The sequence below is a fragment of the Onychostoma macrolepis genome, chromosome 09, assembly GCF_012432095.1.
Source record: "Onychostoma macrolepis isolate SWU-2019 chromosome 09, ASM1243209v1, whole genome shotgun sequence".
NCBI lineage: Eukaryota > Metazoa > Chordata > Actinopteri > Cypriniformes > Cyprinidae > Onychostoma > Onychostoma macrolepis.
The window spans coordinates 7,277,229-7,298,723 of NC_081163.1; the positions used below are offsets into that span (position 1 = coordinate 7,277,229).

Below are 21,495 nucleotides of genomic sequence, written 5' to 3' on the forward strand. Positions count from 1 at the left end.
GGACTGGCATAGGGATTCATTAAATAAAGATCGCACTCACAAAAACCAATTTCTAGCTCATGTATTTTATATTTAGCAGTACTTTCTAAGGCAAACATCACTATTTCTATTGCTAGGTTTTGGTATATGAACAAAACTTGAACTATACATAAAAGGTAGATTAAACTTGAGTGCACGTGTTGATCTGTACCGTCTGGTCTATGATTGACAGCTCAAATTATATGGTATATTGAGGTATATGTGTGCTATTATGTTTCTAGACTTACAATTTTTGCATGGCAGATGATAAAACAAGCAATAAATAAATAAATAAATAAATAGATGAATAAATAAATCCCACTGAATATCATAGAGACCCGGGAGAGGGATTTTTATTTATTTATTTACATTTTTTGGACAGCCACAACACCCTTTGTGCCACTGAGTTTTGCACATACAAACCCTCCCTTATAAAATGTTAAAATGTTGTTCTAATATAAATCCAGACATGAAATTCCTAACTGTCAAACACCATGACATTTCTACTAAGTTTTCCACAACCTTGAAATAAAGCTGATATTAAACATAAATATTAGATGGAAAAACCTAAAACAAAACTTTAAAAACTAAAAGAAAAAAAAATAAAATTGAAATGTTGCCTTTGTAACTAACTGAAAAAATAAGATAAGAACCAACCTTTTGATAATAAAAATGGTTTTATTAAAATAATAAATTGATGTTTATTTTTTAAAAGCAACTTTTACCTTTTATTAAAGAAAGAATTTGCAATTCAGTTTTAGCTGCAAACTGGAGCCTACCATTACAATATGTTCAATACAATTTAACCAACTGTTTTTATTATTTATTTTGACTATGGGTTATAGTTTTGCAGAAATATCTCCATTTCCCCCTTCAGGTTGTGTTTTAGACAGGCCGCAGACTAATGACCTATTTCAAAGCAGGCAGGTGGATCAATAGCAGTTATCTCATTGGCAGATGTCCAGTGACCTGAGCAAGCAGCATAGGTGGCGTCTGTCCTGGGTTATGGTTAGGATCAATACATGGTCACACTTTGAACTATTACAACTAATATTACGCCACAGTTTACTTTCGTTATCCACAAAACAATGCCATTGCTTCTTTTTCAAGGTACTGGAGAAAATATAATATCAAGTTTAAGTGTGTGCCGTATGTGTGTACTTTAGTATTATTTATATATATATATTTTTGTGAATATTTTAAATATTTAGAATGATCTTTTATTATTATATTTGTAGTTTTCATTTTTATTTTAGTTTTAGTAATTTTGCTATGTGCTTTTGTCATTTTAAATACATTTTTGTTTTTAATATTTCTATTTATCTTAATTGTTTTTCAGTTTCTCACTCTCTTAAGTTGGTAAACTTATTTTCATGAATAGTTTTATATATATATATATATATATATATTCCTTGATTTTTAACTGCCACTCTACTCTTCCATAAAAACACTAGAGTCGTAGCTAAACAAATTGTTCCGAAACAGGATGTTGTCTGTTTTTTCCGCTTGTTAAACTAGTTTCAACAAATAGTATATTATAGTCAGGAGTCAGCTGGTGTAACCTGGGGTGAGCCTGAGGAAAAAAAGGGAGTCAAAGAATCCTGAAGAAATGAACTCACATCGGGTCACCCTGTTGACCTCTGGAACAAACAGTACCAAACCACCCGACCTCACTCATGTTTACACCCTGTCCTCACTGCCGCCCATTTACAGGTTAAAGCTTGACCTCATGACCCTTATCATCAAGACCAGGTAATATCAGGGAGAAAATTACTGGAGCTTAGTGAACGTCACAGGGCGGAGAAGGCACAAAACAGGCACTGTTTATTACCCACGTCCCAGTGCGTCTGACAGAGCGTTATGCAAGATTTAACAGATATGCTTTTATTTCACGGCAAGCGCAATTCATCTAAACAGCAGAGGCTTGTGTCACACAAGCTGTCAAAATCATTGAGGTTTGATGAAAAAGCAAAGTGATGTCATTGGACTGACCAGGTTGTCCTGTCCAAGAGTCCATTTGTGTGTTCAAGAACACACAAGGACAAAAGTACAAGCATGTCCTTGTGTTCATGGGTGTTTGCCTGAAGCAAGAGGCTGAGAGATGAAGAAAAGTGGGATTAAGTGGTCTGGAAACATATCCAGCACCCTCTCTTAGACGTGACGGTGAGTGAAATCCAATAGTGCCTGTAATAAAGTTAATTTTTCCTGACTACTCAGTCTGTCTCCTCTGTAGACGAACACAAAACATCTTTATGCTGCTGTACTGGAGCTGCTCTAACAGTTCGAAATAAAAATCCCACTCGATCGTCAAGTCATTCAACCCATTTCTGTTATATATATCAGTATCCCCCAGGTATAATGTAGCCTTTTTATGTTAATGGCCGCCCTCTGAATCTATTCAAGCGTGCACACAATATCAAACTCACTCTCCTGCCAACCTTCTATCTCAGAGATGTGTTGCCATGGTAACAGTGGGCTGAATTGAGTTGTGTATCAAAATAATTTTTCTGACCCACAGGTATTTTCATCGTCATACTTGGCTAAACACAGCAGTGGGAGTCTGCCATTAACATTGTTGCCCGCATTAAAATGTTAAGTGCAAAGGACAAGCACGATCAGGACTAAAAAAAAAAAGAGCAACGTTACTGAAAAACGTAGCCTGTATCAGATCAAGCATGATTCAAATACAGGACGGTTCTGTTGGGTGCTTAATATTTGGAACCCTTAAAAAGGTTTTATATAAAATGCCCTTTAAAGGTTCAATCAAAAATGTTCTATACAGTCAGGTCCATAAATATTGGGACATCGACACAATTCTAACATTTTTGGCTTTATACACCACCACAATGGATTTCAAATGAAACAAACAAGATGTGCTTTAACTGCAGACTGTCAGCTTTAATTTGAGGGTATTTACATCCAAATCAGGTGAACGGTGTAGGAATTACAACAGTTTGCATATGTGCCTCCCACTTGTTAAGGGACCAAAAGTAATGGGACAGAATAATAAATCAAACTTTCACTTTTTAATACTTGGTTGCAAATCCTTTGCAGTCAGTTACAGCCTGAAGTCTGGAACGCATAGACATCACCAGACGCTGGGTTTCATCCCTGGTGATGCTCTGCCAGGCCTCTACTGCAACCGTCTTCAGTTCCTGCTTGTTCTTGGGGCATTTTCCCTTCAGTTTTGTCTTCAGCAAGTGAAATGCATGCTCAATCGGATTCAGGTCAGGTGATTGACTTGGCCATTGCATAACAGTCCACTTCTTTCCCTTCAAAAACTCTTTTGCAGTATGCTTTGGGTCATTCTCCATCTGCACTGTGAAGTGCCGTCCAATGAGTTCTGAAGCATTTGGCTGAATATGAGCAGATAATATTGCCCGAAACACTTCAGAATTCATCCTGCTGCTTTTGTCAGCAGTCACATCATCAATAAATACAAGAGAACCAGTTCCACTGGCAGCCATACATGCCCACGCCATGACACTACCACCACCATCTTCACTGATGAGAGGTGGTATGCTTAGAATCATGAGCAGTTCCTTTCCTTCTCCATACTCTTCTCTTCCCATCACTCTGGTACAAGTTGATCTGTCCATAGGATGTTGTTCCAGAACTGTGAAGGCTTTTTTAGATGTCGTTTGGCAAACTCTAATCTGGCCTTCCTCACCAATGGTTTACATCTTGTGGTGAACCCTCTGTATTCACTCTGGTGAAGTCTTCTCTTGATTGTTGACTTTGACACACATACACCTACCTCCTGGAGAGTGTTCTTGATCTGGCCAACTGTTGTGAAGGGTGTTTTCTTCACCAGGGAAAGAATTCTTCGGTCATCCACCACAGTTGTTTTCCGTGGTCTTCCGGGTCTTTTGGTGTTGCTGAGCTCACCGGTGCGTTCCTTCTTTTTAAGAATGTTCCAAACAGTTGTTTTGGCCACGCCTAAAGTTTTTGCTATCTCTCTGATGGGTTTGTTTTGTTTTTCAGCCTAATGATGGCTTGCTTCACTGATAGTGACAGCTCTTTGGATCTCATCTTGACAGTTGACAGCAACAGATTCCAAATGCAAGTAGCACACTTGAAATGAACTCTGGACCTTTTATCTGCTCATTGTAATTGGGATAATGAGGGAACAACACACACCTGGCCATGGAACAGCTGAGAAGCCAATTGTCCCATTACTTTTGGTCCCTTAACAAGTGGGAGGCACATATGCAAACTGTTGTAATTCCTACACCGTTCACCTGATTTGGATGTAAATACCCTCAAATTAAAGCTGACAGTCTGCAGTTAAAGCACATCTTGTTCGTTTCATTTGAAATCCATTGTGGTGGTGTATAGAGCCAAAAATTTTAGAATTGTGTCAATGTCCCAATATTTATGGACCTGACTGTATATACAGTATCTCACAGAAGTGAGTACACCCCTCACATTTTTGTAAATATTTTATTATATCTTTTCATGTGACAACACTGAAGAAATAACACTTTGCTACAATGTAAAGTAGTGAGGTTTCTAACATCCAACAGCTCTGTGATGTCGTCATGGAAGAGGACTCCAGTGGCAACTTGTGAAGCTCTGGTGAACTCCATGCCCAAGAGGGTTAAGGCAGTGCTGAAAAATAATAGTGGCCACACAAAATATTGACACTTTGGGCCCAATTTGGACATTTTCACTTAGCGGGGGAATTATTTTTGTGGCCAGCGGTTTAGACATTAATGGCTGTGTGTTGAGTTATTTTGAGGGGACACAAATTTACACTGTTATACAAGCTGTACACTCACTACTTTACATTGTAGCAAAGTGTCATTTCTTCAGTGTTGTCACATGAAAAGATATAATAAAATATTTACAAAAATGTGAGGGGTCTACTCACTTCTGTGAGATACTGTGTATATATATATATATATATATATATTAATGCAACATATAGAAACTTTTAGCGGTTCCAAACATGGAACACAGACCGCTGTTGACTACTGTTGCATGAATTTCTTTCTTTTTTTTTTTTTTTAAATAAATATTGTTAACCAAAAGTCACAGTAAAAACATTTATGTTTTAAAAAATTCTGTTCCAAACAAATGCTGTTCTTTAGAACTTTCTATTCATCATAGAATCCTGAAATATGCAACACAGCTTCTATAAAACATATTAATCAGAACGACCGTTTTAATAATTGATAATAAGAAATGTTTCCTGAGCAGCAAATTAGAATGATTTCTGAAGACTGGGGAAATGACACTGAAAATTCCGAGTTGCATTCATAGGAATAACTTACATTTTTAAATACATTAAAACAGAAAAGTTACTTTGAATTGTAATAATATTTCACAATATCACTTTTTTTTTTTTTTTCTGTATTTTTGCAGCCTTGGTGAGAATAGAATCTTTCATGGATCAGCATCAACAAATGTAACCAAGATCAGAATAAGAACATAATTAAACATAACAATTTAAGACATAAGAAACATAAAACTTAAGACAACAAATTAAGTTCAATGGCAGTGCATGTTTACTTTCTGGAAGCAGAGTTTCCTGATTAAACACTTTAAATAGATTCCTGGACTGGGCAAGATCTTCAGTCACCTCTCAGATCCTAAATAAACACAGCGTGTAAAAATAATAAAAGATTAAAAACATACTGTGAATAAATGCACTTGATTAAGAAGACTAATGAACTGTTGATGGCACAATAATAACAATCATTAGTAAACTTCATTTCAAACTCATTAATAAACCAAAAAGGAAAGCATAATAACAACAATAATAATAAGTAGGCATTGTAAATCCACCTACGTTTATGGGCCGAGGCACACAGAGGTTGCAACTTGCAGAGCACAAATGTGCAGCTCATATTTTTACTGAAGCGCTTATACGAACTCTTCTGTACAAACTTGAGTGTTATTACAGCTGTAAAAGTGTCTAAATCATCCAGACTACAGGGAATTTGCAGGGTAGAGAGGTAAACATTCCCTTTCTGGTATCCTTGCACATCATTAAAAAGTTAAACTGTTTTTAATAAAATTAGGTGTCATTTTACATAGACAAAATTACTAAGCATTTAAAGGAATGGTTGCTGCAGAAGTAATAGTTCACCCAAAACTTAAAATTTGCAGAAAATTTACTCAACCTCTGGCCATCAAAGATGTGGATGAGTTTGTTTCATTACCAAAACAGATTTGGAGAATATTAGCATTACATTAATTGCTCACCAATGGATCTTCTACAGTGAATGGGTACCGTCAGAATGAAAAGCTGATAAAAACATGACAATAATCCACAAGTGATCTACACAACTCCAGTCCATCAATTAATGTCTTGTGAAATGGAAAAAAACTAACAAATTCATCGTAAAGATGTTTTTAACATCAAAGTTTTGTTTCTAGCTAAAACGAATCCTCTATCCATAATATTGCTTTCTCCAGTGAAAAAAAATATGCACATATTATGCACCATTGACAAGCAATATCAGTCTAAAACAGTTCTAAACAAATATGTCAGTGGATTTTGATGTGAGAGGACAACAGTGGATGGATGTTTTTGCTGGAGGAAGCATTATTATGGATTATGGACTTTGGCCAGAAGCAACAGTTAAAACGCCTTAATGATGGATTTGTTTTGTACAAACATGCAGCTTTTCACTTCACAAGTTGTTAATTGATGGACCAGAGTGGTGTGGATTACTTGTGATGTTTTTATCAGCTGTTTGGACTCTCATTCTGACGGCACCCATTCACTGCAGAGGATCCATTACTCAGCAAGTGATGTAACATTGAATTTCTCCAAATCTGTTTCAGTGATACATAATTATTGTGATGTTTTTATCAGCTGTTTAGACTCTCATTCTGACGGCACCCATTCACTGCAGAGGATCCATTAGTAATGTAATATTGAATTTCTCCAAATCTGTTTCAATGACACATAATACAAACACCATCCACCATCTCCAGGAACTCAAACAAAATTATGACTCAGCAAGTGTATGTACAAAATAAATAAATCTTTATTAATGATTTGCATTAAAGATTATCCCTCATGCATCCCAAGCGGAAAGAGAACATGTCGCCTTTGTCGCATAAATCAATTAGTATTACAGTTCATTACAGCTTAGACAAAAAAAAAAAAAAAAACTCATTCACACCGAGGAATATTAAGTCGAACACTTTAAATCCTCATCAGAAGATTTGACAGACTATCCTCTGCTGTTTGCAAGAATAAAAATATATTTATGGGCGTGCTAATATGTGTGCATATATATAAAGAGTATTTAGTGCTTTTTCTTCTCACAGAACAGTATGTTTATGAATGTGCTTTGAAGGCTTAAGTGTCTATACATACAGTATGTAATAGACTATCAACAGGAAATGAAGACAGCGGTGTGCATTTTGAGTAGAACAGTAGTTGTGATTGGTAAGTTCAAGTTTGAGAGAAAAATGTGAAATGTATTGCACAGTTAGTTCCTCACAGAGGCTGAATTAGAAAACAAGTCTGATTACAGTAGACATTTTTGTCCTAGACAGACAAAGACACACTCACACAGAAAACTTTATAGTCTCCCACAAATCTTTTCAACCACTACAAACATCCAACAAGACCTGCATCACATACTTAAATACATCCCAAAAGATTCATTACATTGCAGTAATATGTACCAGACGGATACCACAATAAGCTGCGTGCCCTTTGTGGATTCGGACAGTGGAAGATCTCAACCACTGCAAATGTGGAATCTGGACTCAAATGCATAAGCAGATTCCCTGCAGCTCTAAAGTCCAGAAGCAGTCGAGTCTGGAAGGGCTGCACAGACCGAACCAGAGAGAGGTGCTGGGCCGTTCTCAGTGCAAAGCTTTAACCAGTGTTCGTTGTGACTATTTCACAGGATTTACTTCTTCTTCACCTGCCGAAGGAAACAAAACAGTGATATTGATTGAGAAGATTGTTCCAAAACCTAGTGAACTGCCTGCCTACTGCCTTCTATTGAGAGTCAAATTACACAGCCCACACAAATAGTGGATAAAATGCTGAATATTTTTAAAGTGACTTTTTCGACAAGATATATTACTTTAGCACCAAATCAGCATATTAGAATGATTTCAGAAGTATCATTTTGCACTGAAGACTGGAGTAATAGTGTTAAAAATTCAGCTTTGCCATCACAGGAATAAATTACATTTTAAAACACATTAAAATAGAAAACCGTCTGTACTAATATGTCACAATATTATGTTTTTACTGTGTTTTAAATCAAATAAATGCAGCTTTGGTAAGCGTAAGAGTTAACGTATACATCTTACATTCAACAGATCAACAGTTCTGTATTGAGCATAATGTGATCCATCAAAACCAACCTCCATCCTCTGTTATGATGCTTACACAGGGGGCTTCCTGGCTGGGAGCGGAGATCTATGCGGTGACACAGCAGCCAGAAGCTCATTCACTATCTCCTGCCTGATTTCATGCGCGATACTTTCTTTAATCTGTGGGAGGATGAATAAGAAATGATGTTAGACTGCATTAAAGGCAGGAAATCAAACACTAAATATACAGTAAGACCTAAAATGCTGCATAGGGACTCAAATGGGTAAAACATTATCTTAATCTGTTTATTTACACAAACATTTGGCAACACACCACTACTATTCCATCAAAAAAGTAAGTTACACTTTATTTTAAGGTTTCCTTGTTACAGTGTAATTACACATGTAAGTACTAAGCAATATTAATTAACTACATGTACTTACTATATGGTTAGGGTTAGGATTAGGGTTTGGCTTAGTGTTACTTGCATGCAATTATGCATAATTAATTGTTATTATGTAACGTGTTACCAAAAAGTACTTTCTGGAATATAAGCGTATTTGTGCCGAATGAGATTGGTACACAAGCAAGTTTTGCATGAAATAAATTAATTTAGGCTTGGTGTTTAAATGTTTTGTTACTAGAAAAGCTAAACTTTTTATTCTGAAAACAGCTGAACTACTATCATACAACTGAAAAAGTTAAGTTTACAACTTTTAGTTACAGCCCAACACTGTTTGGGAATAGGTATCTATAAACCGGCCATACAACAACAAGGCCATTTATTTTAAACACTTTGAACAGTTCTCCATATATGAAATCCAAAGAACTGGCAGTGCCGTGCAGTGTCAAATACATATTGACACACCGATGAGGAACATCAGGTCTTGCCAGGCTGTTACATCACTCCACAGGCCATGAAATTACAGAGGCGACTACAAGGATCCGATTCAGTCCAAGTTTCCCTTAGAAGCATCAGAATTGCTGGACCATCATGACAGTCTAGTAAATTTGCATAAACTGATGCATGATATTTCATGAGCAAATCTGTCAATCATCACAAACACCACCAAAAACCATTACGGCTACAAAGAACTGTGTCAAACGGTGCCAAAGACACGGTTAATATGCTTTTTCCGCTTTCTTTTGAGATGGAGAAGGAAACACATGGAGCTTTTGTGTCTTCAGGTTTGACATGGTGTAATTTCTAGATTCTTTGGCAGAATCTAACAGTATTTCTTACAAGTCTCTTAATGGAAGTTTATTTCCACCATGGAACAAAAAATTAATGAATGAATAAATAAAGTTAATTATTAATTGCGACTTTTAAAGCAAGATTAGCTGAACATTTTCCTCCAAATTTTGGAATCCAACAACCCTACTGACAATTGTGAGTTTATATCTTGCAATTCAGACTTTTCATCACAGAACTGAGTGTCATATCTCACAATTCAGACTTTTCTTCTCAGAATTGAGATACAAACTCAGAATTGTAGAAAAAGTCAGAACTGTGAGATAAAAAGTCTTATCTTCTTTTTAAAAAATCTTTGGTGAAAATAAGACCATACAATTCTGATTGGTCATTTGTGGCGTTTAGCTGTCAGATATTTCTTAATATTAGCTGTTGGCAATGCTGTATTTTAGGCCTCTTATCAATTTAACCGTATTAGTTCTCTCACCTCCTGTATGAGATGTTGCAGGTCACCATTCCCTCCACTTCTGCTCCTCCATTCTGTGGGACTACAGTCCTCTGTCGCCCTGCTCCTGCGACCATCCAGTGACATCTCATCCTCATCTCTACTCAACTCCAAGGAAGCAGGCGTCATGCTCTCCTCCATCCTCTCTGGAGAAACGGGCCGAGCAACCTCCATTCCAGGCCGTGGAGGGACGGTGGGTGTGAGATTAAGAGTGGCCCGGTAAACGCTTCCTCTCTGCGGGGAAGAAGAGCGAGACTCGAGCGTTCGGTTGAGTCTTCCAGGGCTGGACGCCCTCGATGAGCGGCCTGAACTGGGTGTGATAGCCTCATATCCCAGTTCGGATTGAAGGTACAATTGCTCCTTCAGGAGGTCCGTCACCTGTACATTCACATACAAGAATTCATAACGGATTAGAGGAAATTGAGAGTAGAATCAGGCATGCAGATAATATCTGATACAGGACCCTGTAACATGAGAATGATCCACTAACCGGCTCCATGGCCCGCAGTGCTGAAGAATTAGACAGGCTTTCCATGCTGTGACCTCTGTGCATGCCCTGCGAGACACATATCGGTTACTAAAGGTTAAAAAACATCAACAGTACCAATCAAAAGTTTGGAGTATGTAAAATTGTTATTGTTTTTGAAAGAAGTCTCTTATGCTCTCCAAGGCTGTGTTTACTAACAAAAATATAGTAATAATGTGAAATATTAGTACAGTTTAAAATAACTGCTTTCTATTCTAATACATTTTAAAATATATTCATGTGATACAAAGCTGAATTTTCATCATTACTCCAGTCTTCAGTGTCACAAGATTCTCCAGAAATCATTCTAATATGCTTATTCGCTGCTCAAGAAACATTTCTAGTTAAGAAACTAGAAAAATTATTAGCAATGTTGAAAACAGATGTGCAGCTTAATATTTTTGTGAAAACCATGATACATTTGGTTTTCAGGATTCTTTGATTTAAAAAAAATAAATGAATCTTTGTGATTCTTCAAAGTTGTCTTTACTATTGATCAATTTTAACACATCCCTGCAAAAAATGAATAATTTAATAATAATAAAAAAAAGATAAACAAAAACCGTACGTTCAAACTGTACTCTTTCACTTGACTAGTTTTCACATTTCAGTGTGCGCTAAGGGTGTGACCAAAATTGTGTATAACAGTGATAGTTATTTTTGCTGTAAATTTAACTCAACAATGTTTTAGATATTACACAATCACAATGTAATGTCTGTTTATGGTTAACTTATGCTAAATATATCAGGTTTAGTGAAATTCATACTGGAATTCACATTTAGACTAGTCTACACTTCCAATCCTGAGAGGTTATAATACAAAATGAGAAATAAATGTTTTGTTCTATTACTTTCTAACAGAAAAATACTTTAGGTTGCATATTAGGTAAAGCAGAATAGCTCTAAGCTATGCTATTACATCATAATTAGAGTATTACTTCATTATGTGGCAGTTGCAGTTACACGCACTAACCATGTGGTGACGATATAGGTTGCTGAGCTGCGAGTTGCTGCGCATCTGTTCATTCAGGGACAGCAGGCGATCTTCCAACTGCAGCTCCAACTCCTGCAGCTCCTGCCTGACCGCAGTCCGCAGTGCTTGAAGTTGCTCTGCCTCCCGCCTGCAACATCACAAACCCCAATAAAAGATGTAAGGATTCAAGTTTCTCACAATTCGTTTTATCACAAGTCGCTATTCGAGGAGGCAGTGATCATATGAATTTAAGGTTGATATAGACATTCAACATTGAAAAATCATTAGTAGGCTGTAAAATTTCCACCTACTTCCAACTACTACTTCAATTGACTCTCATTTGAACTTAAATTATATTAAGTTATTAAGTTGAATTCCATATTACTTTAACTCATCAAAGAATTAAGTTATAAGAAAACTGCATTTTTTTTTTACAGTGTATTTATGTTTTGTTCACACATTTTAGGGTCATTTGTTTTACAATTGATTTATTTCTATATCTGTCTTTTCTCCATGTCAAACTGCACAGCCATTCAGTGCTACAATGTATGTTTTCTATTTTAATATGTTTTAAAATATAATGTATTCCTGTGACGGCACAGCTAAATTCTCAGCATCATTACTCCAGTCTTCAGTGTCATGTGATCCTTCAGAAATCATTCTGATATGCTGATAAATCATTAGCATGTATGATTTGTTTACACATTTTAGGGTTCTTTGTTTAATGATTCATTTATGGCTATATCCGCCTTTAGGCATTTAGTACAACAGGAAATTAATATAATATTTATATTTTCATTACAACCATGGTGCAAACATATACATAACCTTAAGTTTGTTCTTTTTAAGGTTTGAGTCTATTTTGGTGAATGTAAAAAAAAAAAAAAAAATTATATTTACTTAATTTACAGTACAAAATACATTTTGTATTATATTTTTTCTTAATTATTATTTTTTTGGTCCTCAGACCCCTGATACATGCCACAAAAAGAACTGGTTTTTGGCTTTCTAGACCAGAAAATCTTACAGCGTCTGAGATTTGGGCAAAAGGAGCCAGAGGGTAAAGCTTGTGCTCTTTGTGGCTTGTGATTTGGAGATCTATGAGTTCCTCACCTCTCATCTGGACTAAGATGCTGGAAGACCATAGACTGCTGTCTCATGAGAGCCAGCTCCAGATCCATCATCTGAGTCCGGAAGACGTTCAGACTTCTGCGCCGCATCTGGAGCTCCTGCAGCAAACAGCAAGTCAGTAGGGACAAAACTAATGAGTTAAAGACTACTCTTGCACAAGCTATATGAGCATCTAAATTTCATTAGAGGCTTCTAGTGACGCAACTCATGTGACTGCTTCATCTTTGGGAAATGATGTACCTCATAAAGCGGTTGGACAGAGCGCAGTGTACTGATCCTGTCAATGGGTGTGTCCCCTCCATGCACAGATGAGCTCTGCCAACAAAACCACAGATCGGTTATGACTTATGAGTCACACAGGAAAAGCACGTCTAAACTGAGCCCAGGATAATGCAGAATGCTGACTCGACTGATTATTTGCATTTCGGGTGGGATTTGCAAGAAACCGGAACACGCTTCCTTGTTCTACTTTATGCAGATATATTACTGTGCAAAACAAAACAGTTATTACAGGTCAGAGGCTACATACATACACACCAAACACATATGAATAGTAGTTGCAAGACTATTTGGTAATCATAAACTAAATTCCACCTCACTGGCAACATTCCTTAGGAAGTTCTTTCTCGTCTCGACTTGCGTGGGACACATCCCACTCTGTGTTTCCCAATCACGGTTAAGTGTAAATAACATAAAACAGTTCAACCCATGCAAATATATCTACTGTGTTATAGCAAAAACGCCACCAGCTAACCTATTTCAACATTTAAATAGTGTATACTGTCATTCCGCCCTGCTTTAATCACAAACAATTACTAATAAAGAGTATGTCAGGCACAGCCTCATTAATAACCACATTTACCACAGGTTAAGATTGTTTGGAGAGTCATAAAATCAGGTCATGTAATACATAAGTATACAAAAATTTTGGCAGTTCTTACCTGACCAAGATTCTGCATTGTCCCACGAATGTCATGCAGGACCCTCCTGAGCTGCATCTCTGTGCTGCCCATTGCAGGTGCGGGGGCAGGAGGTGTGTCAAAAGAGCAAGGGAAGGGGGAAGATGGATAGTATGGATGACTGTAGGGGGCACCAGTGTGATGAGGAGAACCGTTGTAGCCCAGACTGTAGGGGGCGCTGTGGGATTGCGCGAGAGGGACGTGAGGTTGATATGGGTTGCCGTGCATGTTCAACGAGGGACCGTAGGGTGCTCCCTGAGGAATGGTATAAGGTGAGTAGAATGGACTGTAAGGCGCACTGTGAGGATGAGGATAATGCATATTGTGCTGGGGTGTAATTGGCGCCCCCTGTGGTGGAGTAAATGTATTGCTCTGAAGAGGTTGAGGATAAGGTGAGCTCTGTGGTTGAGTGAAGTGAGCGTGGTGGGGAAGTCTGGTAGGGTATGAGGAGTTGTAAGCCACTCCTTGGTGTGGAGAGTAGAAGGACCCATGAGGAGGAGGAGGAAGGTGGGCCGGACCTGTAAATTGACTAAGGTTTGGGACGCTACATGTGCTCCAGTTTGGACCTTCTCCCAAGGGCCTCTGAGGCCAGTCTGCAGGGACGCTATAAAGCGAGCTGGAAGAGCGAGTCAGATGCTGGGGTACGCTGAGAAGGTGTGGTGGCGTTCCCCTGCCCGTCTTTAAACCACCTGCTGGAGCAGAATTTAAGAGAGTAGATTGGCCACCAGCATGATCTACTTCATCTTCTTCCATAATGGAATCCACTTCTTCTCGGTCACTGCGATTCTCTTCGTCGTAGCGGTATGAGTATGAGGGTGGGGTACAGTGCTTGACCGAACCCTTTCCGAGTTGGATTCGCATGGAGGTGACCACTCGAGCTGGGCTGAGCGGAGATGTTGGGAGGGAGCTAGATCTTCTTAAAGGATTCCTCTCCAAGTTTTCCCTTAGCATGTTCCTGTCCCTCACCCATACTCGGCCGGGACGTTCCTCGTCCATAGAGGATGACCTCTGATGGGCTGTTTGGAGGGCCATTTGTCTCCTTTTAGTAGTAGAGTGGCATTGCTCAAGGTCCGATGGCTCTGGAAGATCTGGCCCAGAGGATGGACGTAAATCCTCAGAGGAGTCTAGATCTATGCCTAAACCAGGCTGGGATATGTTGCCTTCATGAGCTACATCCAAGATGGAATCTGTTGCAGGATCTACCATTGTACTCGAATCCACTTCTGGAGGGTCTGTGGTGGGTTCTTGCACTGTAGTGAAATTGGATTCAACTATGGAAGCCCTATCAGAGTCAGGAGAAAGGAGCGGTCCATCGGTGCTAATGTTGTCAGAGTCTAAATTAGGAATCTGAAGGCTGGTGATCTCAGGGACTTCTCGGTTGGCTCCACTCTGGCTAAATGTGCCTCTGTTGGACTGAGGATGGACTTCCTCACTCTGCAATCTCTCAAAGTTGGGGTACTCCAATGCTATGGGTGTGCTGACTTCTCCTGCATGCGATGTCACTGTGGTTTCGCTGTCACAGCTATCTGAGCTTTCTTGTACCTAAGGAAATTAAAGAGAGAAGTTTCACTTCCATTATCCAACGAAAGACTGGTTCTTAGAAAAGTTGATGTTGAAAGAACCCAGCAATTTAATTTTGTAAATTCCCCTATGAACACATATGAGACAATTTTAAGTTCTGGTACATCTTAATTCATCATTTCAAGAACATTTTCAAGATTTAGATGGAGATACCAAGATTTCAGAGATACCAAATGCTGGGTTAGACCATGACAACTACTTACTATATATTCATATTCCTATGAAAAATTTGATATTCCTATAAAACTTATTGAAGTCAATATTCTCATTTTGTATTACCAGTAGCCCGGAAGCATGTTCATAAATTATTATATTATATTGTTATATTATATATATTACAAATATTTTAATGAGGTTGGGAACATCAATTTTTACCAAAATGTAGTTTAAACCAATAACTATAATAAATATATGAAGAAATGCCATCTGAAATTTTAATCTAAAATGAGCATTTTTATCAGGTTCCTATGTTTAGGTTCAGTAATTTTACTCTAATGGCAATGTATAGGTCCTTTTCTATGCAATTCAAGTGAAACAACTGAACATAAATACAGGAGCCTGATAAAAATGCTCATCTTAGAAGAAAATTTCAGACGGCACAGAGGCTTTTGCATCTGAACTCTTCATATGCATTTTATTCCATAATATCTTTTATAACATAGCTAAGTGCAAATTTGGTTTATCTACATTTAATGGAATTTGAGATTTCTGTAGCAAATATATTCAGAAAAACACACTTGATTACATTTCAATTAAATGGAGGCACTGATAATTTATTTGATTATTATTCATATAATTTGTATTTTCCAAAATATAGTTGTATAAATAATAAATTAAAGATTCAATAATTTTTAAAAAACTAATTTTAAAAATAACAACAACAATAATAATTTTCCTATTGTAAAATATTTTAAAAATATATATAGAACTTTTAAATTATTTTAAGTTAAGTTTTCATACTTTTTGATATCAGTGCAATCTAAATTCAAACGAGTGTTTTTTTTTACTGGGTTCGAGGACAATGACGATCTTTGTATTCATAGGCTGTAGAGTGCCCAGATGGTTATGCCCACACTCACATACCTTCAGGTGATTACCCGAACCGTCTGTGGATGGGTCCTCTGCAAACCCACTGCTATCAGACTGCTGGCTGGCAGTCCTCAATAACCTCTCTGTAGGGAGACACAACGTGAGCACCAAAACTGAGTGTGACTGACTGATTTCCCAGCAGTCAAAGACTTCTCAAAATTCAAGCCAGTTATTATAATTCACGCTTATTTAGGTTCAGTCTGCCACCTATTTTTGTTTTCCTATCACTGTTTCAGTGTAATTCCAGAACCTACTTTGAGGAATGTTTGAATACAAATAAAGCTTTGGTAGCACAATATTGCTTAAGACAGAACATAATTACGGTTCAGCTATTTTATGTTGAAATCTTCATAATGATACACATGCTATTGATAAAACTTAACTTGAAGCCAGAATTCTTCTACATATTTGAATAGCAAACATCTACTGAATTCTACCACACGAGGGCAGACTTGATGCATACTATCTAAAACATATTTTAAAGTCCCCTTCAGGTCTTTAGGGCTGGGCCATAAGGCAGCGTGATAAAACACATCTCAGTTATGTCTAGTGTTTAAATAAGACATGTCTTCCTCTGCGTTCTTGGAAAAAAGTGTCTGTGTTTTTCTTTAGGGAAATACAACCGGATTTGATCACACGGTCACTGCGTTCTCAAGAGGAATGAGTCTGCAAGCATTTTTTTTTTCTTAACTCAATATAAAAACCCCCCAAAAGCCTAAGATAGCAATCCAAATTTCACAGATGTAAACAATACCATAGCAAGACTAACAACACAACCCATAGCTAAGAAGTCTCTTTTACATGATATTTGTTTTGATTCTAAATGGCACATTGACACAAATACAAATTCGGTTTCCTGGTAGCGTGACGGATAACCGCAGTCCGTCCACACTCACCGCTGCCATCTCCAGACATGCCACCAGGACCAGGAAGAGCTTCATCATCATTACTCTGCAACTGCAAAGAAATCGATCATTACCAGTCTGACGGATCACACTTGACACTTGAACATTACACCAGTTTTAGATACTTAAATTATGCAACTCATGAGCCATCGTTAGAAAATGCAGTATGACCAGAGGCCAGCATATAAAATGACCTGATAAAAGTACTGGGTGGTTGGACAAACAGATAGTCACACCCCAAACTCACACTATAGGTTGAGCCAGTGTTACTATATCATACTGTGTCGGGATGCTCAAACAAATACAACTATAAGAGACAAAGTTACAGTGTAACAAGTGGTTTATTTGTAATTGTCTTAGCTTTTTAAAGGGATAACTCAATCAAAAATTACTTCTGCAGAGCACTAAAAATACTTGGAGTACACTGGAGTCCCTTGACTTTAATTACATGTACAAAAACAAGACATTTATCAAAATATCATCTTTTGTGCTCCACAGAGCACAAGAAAGTCAGTCATACAGGTTTAGAATGACATAAGGGTGAGTAAATGATTAACCTTTTGAAACTCGATACACTTGAAAGCATGTAATGTTTCCTACTAAAAAAAAAATCCTGTATAAAAATACTAGTAATAAATAAATAAGCGTTACCAATATTAATTGCACACTGATATTAAAAATGATACTATTACTATTGTTATTTTCTAATAATAGTAAATTACAATTATTATTTTTGACTATTCAATTCTTATAATAATATAATATAATTAATGCTCTCAAAAAATTAATCACGATCACATCCAAAATAACAGTTTTTGTTTGCATAATATACTGTATGTGTGTGTTCTGTGTATATTTATTATGTATATATAAATACACACACATACAGTATATATTTTGAAAATATTTACATGTATGTATGTATGTATGTATGTATGTATGTATGTATATATATATATATATATATATATATATATATATATATATATATATATATATATATATATATATATATATATATATATATATATATAATGAAATATATACATGCATGTGTGTATTTATGTATACATAATAAATATACACAGAACACACATATTATGCAAACAAAAACCTATTTTGGATGCGATTAATCGTTGACAGCACTAAATAATATAATATAATATAATATAATATAATATAATATAATATAATATAATATAATATAATATAATATAATATAATATAATATAATATAATATAATATAATATAATATATTTGCTTCCTGCTAAAAACTACTACTAATAAATGAATCAATAACCTGTACCAATATTAATTGCACATTGATATGAAAAAATTATATTTATTATTACTATTGTCATTTTCTAAAAATAGTAAATGAATAATAGTAATTATTATTTTCACTATTCAATTCTTATAATATAAGATAAGAAGTTTTATAGGGCTTAAAAAGTCTCTGATAATATTTTCATTGATAAAATTTTTATATTTTTATTGCATCACAAATCAGACTGAAATGAGTGCAGGAGTCATCTTTCTGAATCATGGTCAGAATCAGCTCAAATGATTCACTTGCTCAACTAAAGTGCATAATATAATATCAAACTCAAAATGCGTAAAGAACTTTTACTTTGCTATGTTGAAAGCAATGTTAAAATAGCAGAAAATGATAGGAGGAAATATTTTATCGTCAAAAACCGCACACTTCAGCTTTAAATGTACGTTTCGGAGGCCATGGTGTTGGCCACTGATAAACTTGCAGCAAGCCGGACTCGAGTATCACTGATGAACAGTGTCTGCTATCAGGATCCAGTAGCATGCTTTAACATTATCAAAGGCAAAACCATAATCCCCTGAACATCCTCCAGGCGCTCCGTGTTCCCTACTTATTTTTAGCTTGGCGTGTCATGACCCTCTACTGTTTTTACAACAAAAAAAATACTTTAGGAGAAGCTTGGAGATGATTGTCAGCGTGAGAACTGGACAAGAAAAAGCAGGGAGGATTGTTTTGGTAAAGTGGAAGCGAGAGAGAACCGTACCTCCTCCATTTCAAACGAGTCTCTGGGCTGGCTGAGTAGGTGGGCTATGTGTGGGTTGGGCAGCAGGTTGGGCGGTTCTTTATCTGGGATGGAAGTGATGGTCTTCTGGCGCTCAAGGTCTTTGAAGTCACTCTCGTCAGAAACCCGACTGATGCTCACCTGGACAGAGGAAAGTGGCATGTCTTTATCCAGAGCTGGCGTCTCAGTGGAGCGGTCACCATTCATTAACGTAGAGTCCTTGGGCAAAGGTTCTGGGACGTCTCCGTTCACTGAAGCCTCAGAGATGCTTTGCTGGGCCTCCTCGGTCACTGTGGCCAGAGATGAATCTTTTTTCCTAAAGCCTTTCTGCTGTAGTTTGTGCTCGGGATCCCATACGTCAAAGTTTGCACCTTCTGCGTTGTCAGCGTCAGACGCTGAAAGCTGTTTGGCTGCTCCTTCCATGGCAGAGGCCAGCAGGTTCTGTTTCGTAATGCTCCGTTTTAGAATCTTGGCTGCATTTAGAGCGGAATTATTCCTTTTTAATGGAGAGGGGGTTTTAGTCTCTGTGTCGCCGCTGCCGATTCTCTCCATGGGTCTTCCAGACACTTGGGAGTAGATCTCAGAGAAGACATTTGCCACCGTGGCCAGAACTTCTGTTTGACGGAACCGGCCTACAGAAAAAGGAGGAGAGCTTTAGAACAGGCCATTTCCTAGAAACATCTAACTTGAAACCTTTAAAATATTACTCTAGAAAAAAAGAGAACAATTAAAGAAATAAAAAAACAGAAACAATAGAAAGCGCTATAGAAACGGTCAACTTTAAGCAGCGTGTCCCGCAATTGCTATGGCAATTAAAAAAATGAAATAAAGTAATATTTTAAAACAAAATAAGAAGAAAAAAAAAAACATTAATTGCACATTAATATACAAAAATTATAACAACAATAACCACAATAATTATAACAATTATATTACATTTATTATATATAATAAACATAATTATTATTATATTACATTATATTTAGTGCTGTCAAACGATTAAATCGCATCCAAAATAAGTTTTTGTTTACATAATACATGTGTGTGTGCTGTGTATATTTATTATGCATATATAAATACAAACACTATACAATAGTATTATATTTTGAAAATATTTACATGTATATATTTATATTCATATAATTTATATTATATATAAATATTTTAAATACAAACATAAAATTTTTCTTAAAAATATACATTCATGTGTGCGCATTTATATATACATAATAAATATACACAGTACGCGCACATATATTATGTGAACGAAAACGTATTTTTGATGCGATTAATTGTTTGACAGCACTAAATATATTATATTATTGCTGTTGTTGTTAATATTTTTTGATTGCTTCTATTGTCCTCATTTGTAAATCGCTTTGGATAAAAGTGTCTACTAAATGACTAAATGCAAATGTAATAATATAATAATTAAAATATAATATATTCTAAACATTATTAATTGTAGGGCTTTAAACAAAGAATAATATGTTATTAATAATATATTAATAATATTATAAAATATATAATTGTTGTTTTTAATATTTATTTGTATATTTTTCATATTAATGTTCAATAAATAATAGATTGCATATAATATAATATATAATATAATTAATATAATATAATATAATATAATTAATATAATATAATTAATATAATATAATATAATATAATATAATATATATATAATATAATATAATATAATATAATATAATATAATATAATATAATATAATATAATATAATATAATATAATATAATATAATATAATATAATATAAGAATTGTTCAGAGATTCCGACAAATATCTGACAAATAAAATAACTTCTGAAACAGTCGAACCGCTTTGCAAATTAGACTGAATTGACCACAGGAATCAGCATTCTGAATCCTGGACAGAATTGGCTCAGATGATTCATTTGCTCACCTAAACCGCTTGTTGTCGTGTTAGATTCAAAATGCGTCAAGAACAGTTTCTGTTTAAGGTCCGGTCATATATACCGTTGCTCTGCAAAATTCAACAAAGTTGAATCATTCCAATCGGAATCCTGCGAACTGGAAAATTCTAAAACTTCAGGGCTTCCCGTTGCAAAAACAAGATCCTGTTCAAAACACGGCAACTTTTGTGTGACTTTATGGTCTTTATCAACATCAAGCTCGTCATTTGTTCTGGCAGACATAAAGGAAAAGGATTCGACAATACAGCAGGCATGTAATGGAATGATAACAAGTGATAACAAGCCAGTGATGTGTGCTGCTCA

The 21,495-nt window shown here is 36.1% G+C and overlaps 1 protein-coding gene across 3 annotated transcripts in view; it reads right to left on the reverse strand.

The window, feature by feature from the left end:
• Nucleotides 1-7,001: 7,001 nt before the first annotated feature.
• Nucleotides 7,002-21,495, reverse strand: part of itprid2 (ITPR interacting domain containing 2) — a 43,710-nt gene continuing 29,216 nt past the window's right edge. For all 3 annotated transcript variants that reach the window (XM_058786482.1, XM_058786483.1, XM_058786484.1), the window contains 11 exons: nucleotides 19,216-19,865; nucleotides 17,167-17,227; nucleotides 16,265-16,353; nucleotides 13,583-15,142; nucleotides 12,882-12,956; nucleotides 12,624-12,739; nucleotides 11,511-11,658; nucleotides 10,502-10,567; nucleotides 9,994-10,389; nucleotides 8,365-8,493; nucleotides 7,002-7,913 (listed from right to left, as the gene is read on the reverse strand). In XM_058786482.1, coding sequence (XP_058642465.1) covers nucleotides 8,386-8,493; nucleotides 9,994-10,389; nucleotides 10,502-10,567; nucleotides 11,511-11,658; nucleotides 12,624-12,739; nucleotides 12,882-12,956; nucleotides 13,583-15,142; nucleotides 16,265-16,353; nucleotides 17,167-17,227; nucleotides 19,216-19,865 — 3,269 coding nt within the window. In that variant the 3' untranslated portion in view covers nucleotides 7,002-7,913; nucleotides 8,365-8,385. The remainder of the gene's footprint in view (nucleotides 7,914-8,364; nucleotides 8,494-9,993; nucleotides 10,390-10,501; nucleotides 10,568-11,510; nucleotides 11,659-12,623; nucleotides 12,740-12,881; nucleotides 12,957-13,582; nucleotides 15,143-16,264; nucleotides 16,354-17,166; nucleotides 17,228-19,215; nucleotides 19,866-21,495) is intronic.